This window comes from Zingiber officinale, chromosome 3B, assembly GCF_018446385.1.
Source record: "Zingiber officinale cultivar Zhangliang chromosome 3B, Zo_v1.1, whole genome shotgun sequence".
Classification (NCBI taxonomy): domain Eukaryota; kingdom Viridiplantae; phylum Streptophyta; class Magnoliopsida; order Zingiberales; family Zingiberaceae; genus Zingiber; species Zingiber officinale.
In genome coordinates this window covers 25,968,673-25,976,186 of record NC_055991.1, presented here as the reverse complement: position 1 = coordinate 25,976,186, position 7,514 = coordinate 25,968,673, and the positions used below count along the sequence as shown (strand labels likewise).

Below are 7,514 nucleotides of genomic sequence, written 5' to 3'. Positions count from 1 at the left end.
GCGAGGCACATGACCTTCTTGGGTATGGGAGCATCCACCATTGCCTCGACAAAGCCTCTTAACGAAATTCAATATTTAATTTCCTAAAATAACATTAGGTTTAACCAAAAAGAATAATCAAATCACAAATTTGAAAAATAAAAAAAAATACAAACTCGAATCACAAATTCGAAACTCTAGAATCATATGCCTCTTGTGTTTGGAATTCATACAAAGAAAAACTAGCATGATGCGGAAAATAATTACTAGTTATACCTTTCTTTGTATGCAACGACCTCTTGATCTTTTACCGTATTCCTCTTCTTATCTCGGACGTTGTGTGGGCAACGATCTACCGAGATGAGAACCACCCAAGCCCTTCTTCTTCCTCACCAAGTTTCGGCCACCAAGACTCCTCCAAGGATGTAGAGGTTCGACCACCACAACCAAGCTCCAAGGGATGCAAGAAACAAAGCCTCCTTTCTCTCCTTCTTCTCCTAGCTAGAACTGGCCACCATCAAGAGCTCCAAGAGATGGATGAAACCGGCCACTAAAGAAGAAGAGAAGAGGAGAAGAGCAATGGCTAGGGCCGGCCACCAACAAGGAAGAGAGGGAGGAAAGTAGAATAGAGTTGGCACCCATGAAGGCATCCCTACCCTCCCTTTTATAATCTTTGGTCTTGACAAATAAGAAAAATTTAAATAAAACCTTCCTTATTTTCTTTGCCATGAAAAGGAAAATTTAATTGATTAAAACCAATTTCCTTTTCTTAATTATAATGGTCGGTCACCTCATAGCTCCAAACAAGGAAAGTTTTAATAACACAATTAAAACTTCCTAATTTGTTTCTGGAAATTTTAAATAAAAATTTCTCTATTAATTTTTCCCTTCATGGTTGGTTATAAAAGGAAATTTTATAAATTAAAATATTTCTTTTAAACATGTGGATGATTTCCAAAAAGGAAAGTTATCTTTAAAATTAAAATCTCCTTTCAATCTACAAATAAGGAAAGATATCAAATCTTTTCTTAATCTTTTGTAGAAACTTATAAAAGGAAATATTTAATTTTAAATCATGAACATGGTTACAAAAAAGAATTTTTTTTCAAAATTAAAATCTTCCTTTCAATTTACAAATAAAGAAAGATATCATATCTTTTCTTAATCTTTTGTAGAAAACTATAAAAAGGAAAGATTTAAATTTTAAACTTTCTTTTAAAACCATGGAATCCACATAAGAAAAATTTTAAAAATTAAAACCCTTTTAATTTGATTAGGGCCGACAACTTATGCTTGGGCTCCAAGCATTGGCCGGCCACCTACTTGTCTCATCCTATTGGTCTTGGTCGACCATAGCTTGGGCTCCAAGCTAGCTTGGCCGACCCCATTAGGATAGTTAGGAAGGTGGGTATAGGTGGGTATAATTCTCTATAATTAAGAGGCTACGATAGGGACCGAGAGGAGGATTTGGTTTTGGTCTCCCAATGAAATTAAGTTTCCCGTGTTCGTCCCGAACACCCAACTTAATTTCATCAATAATAATTCATGCCACTAAAGAATTATTATTGAACTACCGCACTAATCCCAAATTATATTTTGAGCTCCTTCTTATTATGAGTGTATTAGTCTCCCTGTGTTTAAGATGTCGAATATCCACTAATTAAATGAGTTACTGACAACTCTCTTTAATTAATATCTTAGTTCAAGAGTAGTATCACTCAACCTCATCATCATTTCGAAACTAAGTCCACCTGCAGGGTTTAACATGACAATCCTTATGAGCTCCTCTTAGGGACATTCTCAACCTAGATTTCTAGAACACAGTTTCTTTTTATAATCAACAACACACACTATAAGAAATATCATTTCCCAACTTATCGGGCCTATTGATTTATCGAGCTAAATCTCACCCTTTGATAAGTCAAAGAAATAAATACTAAATATATGTGCTTGTTATTATATTAGTATTAAGAGCACACACTTCCATAATAACTAAGGTTTTGTTCTTTTTATTAAGTCAGTATAAAAAGAACTTACCTTAAATGGTCCAGCTCAATACACTCTGAGTATACTAGTGTAATTTTATAGTCAAGATAAACTAATACCAAATTACACTACGACTTTTCCAATGATTTGTTTCTATCCATCTTAGTCGTGAGCAACTGTTTATAATTTATAAAGAACTGATAACATGATCTTCTGTGTGTGACACCACACACCATGTTATCTACAATATAAATTAATTGAACAACTACACTTAGCTTATAAATATAGATATTTGACCAATATGATTCTTATTTCTAAGTAAATATTTATACAAAAAGCTAGGCTTTTAGTATACATTCCAACACTGTCATGCCAGCTTCCTCTCATATAAGTTTGTCATCGTCTAATATTTCAGGTATATCTTCATCCTTATGGATTTTGGACTCTAGTGCCTCTCATCATATGTCATCTAATTATCATCTTTTGTTTCTTTTTCTTCCTGTTCGTCTATATCTATTGTGACTGCTGATGGTACTTCTATGTCATTAGTAGGTGTCAGTTCAATTATTACATCTTGTTTATCTCTTACTAATGTTTATCATATTCTGAATCTTACTTTAAATCTTGTTCTGTTAGTCAATTATGTGAGTCTGGATACCTAATCTCTTTTTCTTCATCCAATTATTATGTTCAGGACTCACAATCTCAGAGGTTGATTGAGAGAGGTCGTAGGCAAGGAGTACTCTATGTTTTAGATTAACTCAAAGTACCAGAAGTTGTAGCTTCAAGTGTGGATTTATCATCTTTTCATCTAAATCGTTGATCTTTTGATTTTTATCTGTGGCACTCTCATTTATGTCATGTTTCAGCATCTCGTTTGCAGTTTTTAGCTTCTACAGGAGTATTAAGACCTTTAAAAAGTTTTGATATTTCTGATTGTAGTGGTTGTAAACTGGACAAATTTTCTGTCTTACCATTTTCTAAAAGTCTTTCATTTTCTTCTGCTCCATTGGATCTTATCCATTCTGATGTGTGGGGATCCTCTCCTATTCCTACAAAAGGGGGTTAAGTTATTATGTTTCGTTTATTGATGATTGCACTCGTTATTCTTGGGGTTATCTTATGAAACACAGGTCTGATTATCTTAATATTTTCAATAATTTCATAGCTCTTGTGAAAACTTAACATTCTAGTGACATAAAGTGTTTTCATTATGATTTGACGGGTAAATACACTTCGAATCATTTTTCACAATTACTTGCTTCTGATGGTACTATTCATCAAACCTCTTGTATAGATACTCCTGAACAGAATGATGTAGCTGAACGAAAACATAGCCATTTTGTTGAAACATGCCATTCATTTTTATTGTTTACCAGTGCTCCTAGTACCTTTTGGGGGGAAGCAAGCCTTACCGCTTCTCACGTGATTAATAGAATTTCAACCTCACACAATTTAGGCTTGTCACCTTTTGAAAAATTATTTAAGCATGCTCCTCTCTATTCCTCTTTGCGTGTTTTTTCGTCCACATGTCGAGCATAATAAATTAGTCTCTCGGTCTGCTCTGTGTCTTTTTGGGTTATGGTGTTACTAAAAAAGGATATGATTCCTTTGATCCCGTTAGTCAAAAATTGTATGTCTCTCGTCATGTTGTGTTTCTTGAGCATATTCCATTTTTTTTCTATTCCAGCTAGTTTACATAATATGACAAAGTCAGATCTACTTTGTATTGATCCTTTCAATACCGACACTGAGGAAGTTTCACCCACAGCTTCTACTGGTGCTCAACTGAATCTGGTACTTTAGTTCTTGAGATATCCGCTCTACATGCTCTTCTTTCTACCATATCCAATCATCTCCTGAGGTTACGGATGATCCTTCTCTCTACCATCGTCAATCCACTCGTGTTCGTAAATTTACTAAACTACTAGATTTTGCTTACTCTTGTTATTCTCATTCTTTTTCTTCTTTTATTGCATCTATTCATTATCTTTCTAAGCCTGTATCCTATAGAGAAACTGTTTGTAACCCACTTTGGCAGAGTGCTATGGTTGAGAAATTAACTGCTTTGCATTAGACTCATACATGAGATTTGATTCCGTTGCCACTGGACACCCAAGTAGGCGTGCCCTCGGCCACAAGGCCTCGGGCACAACTTGCGTTCAAAGACTCAATAGTTCACGAGATTCTGCAATTTACACCAAGTATCACATTTCACGAGATGTTATTCTAGATATTTCACAGAAGATGAGTATTGTGTCATGACCTCAACTATTTGTAAGATAGTTTGTTTACGTTGGTTGCTTGCGGATATGTGTATTTCTCTTTATCAACCAACTCCGTTATATTATGATAATCAAAGTGCTATTCAAATTACATGTAATTAATTTTTCATGAGCGGATGAAACATATTGAAATTGATTGTCACGTTACTCGTCACCATCTTCAGATTGACACCATCATATTACCTTTTATTTCTTCAAAGCTACAGATTGCTGATATATTTATCAAGTCACATTCTACTTCACGCTTTCGTTTCTTATATGATAAACTCTCAATGCTTCTAGTTGTAGTATCGTGAGTTTGAGGGGAGATGTTAGATTATATATATTTATTTGTTAGTTTTTAGGGTAATTTGATTTTTTTCTTTTTATATTTAAATTTTAGAATTTCTTAACTAAACTATATAAAAATTTTATATTCTATATTTTTAATTATCAATTTTAGATTAATAATATGATTATTTTTTTTCTTAATTTCTACAATCTGATCATAATCTATTCCTACCTCAAGATGCACCATGCTGAGGGACTTTCAGCAATTAATGGAGTAAGCAAAGCTGGTGCATCTTCGTCTCCTGCTATGACTAATAAATCTGGAAAAGACAACATTTCGACCTTAACCCAAAAGGGATGTTCTCCCAACATTGAAGTTTAAGTTCCAAGGTTGCTATCTTTATGTTGCACTCGAGATGAATTATATTCCAAGTGGTCTGCAAGCTCTTGAAGGGGCATTTTATTGCCATCTTGTTAGCTTTCGTCTGTTTCTGATGTTTCGTGTAGTGTGCATTGCCAAATATTAGATTCAACAACAACTACTACTACAATATTCAAGTACATAATCATTGAAGTGCATCGCAAAATTTATGAGAGATTTGTAAAATTCAAAAAGTTTGCTCTTCAATGTAGGGTTTATGAGAAATTTGTAAAATTCAAAAAGTTAAATAAAAAGTTATGAATTATTGTAGAGGTGAGATTTGAAATTTATAGTTTAAGAACAGTAGTGAAAATATAAATTTATTTTTTTATCTCCAATTTCATACGGTAAGTATTAAGTCATACAACTCATACCATGAAAGAGATTATAAAAAAATTTATTTAAAACTTTAACTGTTAGAAATATTTTAATAAATTTTTATATTATTGATGTGATATATTAAACTCAAGAAAAAAATTTATTTAGAGGTCTAATTATTGACTATACCTTAATAACACACATTATATTGAAGATGATTGAACTTTCTTATCAGCGTCTCTAAATACAGTACATTTTCATCGGTGCAGAGGCATTTATGTTATAAATCTTATAATTTTTCCGAATTAATTTCACACGTAAGAGTCGATAGTATTCATTAACCCCTCAATCAGTTAATCCCACCCGTAGAAGTCCAAGAGTCGATAGTATTCATTTAAACCTTTTTAATTCTCGAGTAATTAAATTCTCAATTTTTCGTTTAAATACACAATGTATACGAACGTTTTGGTTTGCAACGAGCTTCTCCTCAGGCTTCACCATGAGTTCCTCCGATTCCGTCGCTAACGCGCCTTCCTGTCTCCGGCTGGCCCTGATCATCGGGAAGAAAGCTGCCGGCGAGGGCTCCAACTTCATTTTCTCCCCTCTCTCCATCCAACTCGCTCTCGCCCTCGTTGCCGAAGGCGCACGCGGCGAGACCCTGCAGCAGCTACTCTCATTCTTGGGCTCCCCGGACGTCTCCCACCTTCAAGCCGCCACCCTGCGCCTCCTCCACTCCATCTCCACCGAAGAATCCGCAGCCGAACCCAGCGTCCCCGCCAATATCGCCATAAGGCTCGGCACCCCCTTCCTCGTAGGCGCCAAAGATGCAACCGACCTCCCCAGTGCTCCACCTCGTGTCTCCTTCGCCAACACCATATGGTTCTGTCAGAAGCGTTTGGTTTTGAATCCTGCCTATGTACACGCTGCGTCCTCTCTCTACGATTCCTCCGTCAAGACTGTGGACATTCTCAACAATGTAACACAAAAAATCTCTTGTTTAATTTAATCTACTTCATGTCCTACTTCTCTTCAGTAATCCTTTTATATGATAAACATTTATGGATTCTCTTATCATTTTATTTTAAATATGTGATGTTACAGGCTTATCAGGTAGCCAGAGAAATTAATAGTTGGGCTGAGGAGAAGACACACGGACTTATAAACGATATCATTCCTGAAGGAAATCTGGATCTGAAAACTACCATTCTTCTCGCTAATGCTGTCTACTTCAAAGCTTTATGGGGTACACCATTCCCAATAAACTACACGACGAAAGGAAAGTTTTATCTTCTTGATGGAAGCACCATCACTGTACCCTTCATATCACACCGTCATAATTTCTACATTTCTTTCTCTCATCGCTTCAAAATCCTTAAGCTACCCTACAGGCAATTTCCAGGTGCCAAAACGTTCTTCTCTATGCTTATATTTCTTCCTAATGATAGTGATCAACTCTACGAAATCATGGATGAAATACTCTCCACGCCGGACTTCCTGAAGGAATATACTCCAACTGAGGCGTTGAGGCTTCACCGATTTATGCTTCCTAAGTTTAACTTCTCGTTCGATTGTGAGCCTTCTGAAGCGTTGAAGAAGTTAGAACTGATCCTTCCCTTTTCAAAGACTAATGCAGACCTCCTGGGCATGCTCAAGTTGCCCCATCCCGATCTGAAGCCGATTGATAATTTATATATGAAGACCATGTTTCACAAATCCACTATTGAGATTAACGAGACTGGCACAATCGCATCTTGTGTATCACTCCCTTCTCTATGTGGTGGCGGCATTTGTTACACTCGTCCAGTGCTACCTGAGTTTGTAGCGGATCATCCCTTCATCTTTGCTATCGTGGACGAGAAGACTGGAACTTTGTTGTTCCTGGGGCACGTAGTTAATCCTTTGGAGGACGCTTGTTAATAAACAGTCAAATCTATATCTAGTGTTTGGATGCAACTCAATAATCTGTACTACTATTTTGTGCAACGAAAGGTTGCAACTGGTATTATTCTGGTGGCAAATGAAATCTAGAAATATTTTTAACAAGTTTTTTGTTATCAAGCAGAACACACAAATGACAACGTAAGATCAGCTCTTAATTGAATCCATATTGGAAGTAGAAACTTTAATTCTTGTAGTTTCCAAAGTGTAGTTTTATTTGCCCTCCCAAAATGAAGCAGATATACACTAAAGAAAATACAGTTTTATCGACGGGATTATTGACGGGGAAAATTTTCCGTCGGTAACGTTTAATGTTA

At 35.7% G+C, this 7,514-nt stretch overlaps 1 protein-coding gene across 1 annotated transcript; it reads left to right on the top strand.

The window, feature by feature from the left end:
* Positions 1 to 5,751: 5,751 nt before the first annotated feature.
* On the top strand, positions 5,752 to 7,263 carry LOC121968157 (serpin-ZXA-like). Its single transcript, XM_042518640.1, has 2 exons — positions 5,752 to 6,235; positions 6,361 to 7,263. The coding sequence occupies exons 1-2, from the start codon at positions 5,759 to 5,761 to the stop codon at positions 7,174 to 7,176; spliced, it is 1,293 nt and encodes a 430-aa protein (XP_042374574.1). The 5' UTR covers positions 5,752 to 5,758; the 3' UTR covers positions 7,177 to 7,263.
* The last annotated feature ends 251 nt before the right edge of the window (positions 7,264 to 7,514 follow it).

Excerpts from the sequence above, each read along its gene's own strand:
- LOC121968157 (XM_042518640.1), top strand. The coding sequence starts at position 5,759 with ATGAGTTCCTCCGATTCCGTCGCTAACGCGCCTTCCTGTCTCCGGCTG. Across the intron at positions 6,236-6,360 it reads CTGTGGACATTCTCAACAAT|GCTTATCAGGTAGCCAGAGA; the intron begins GTAACACAAAAA and ends GTGATGTTACAG.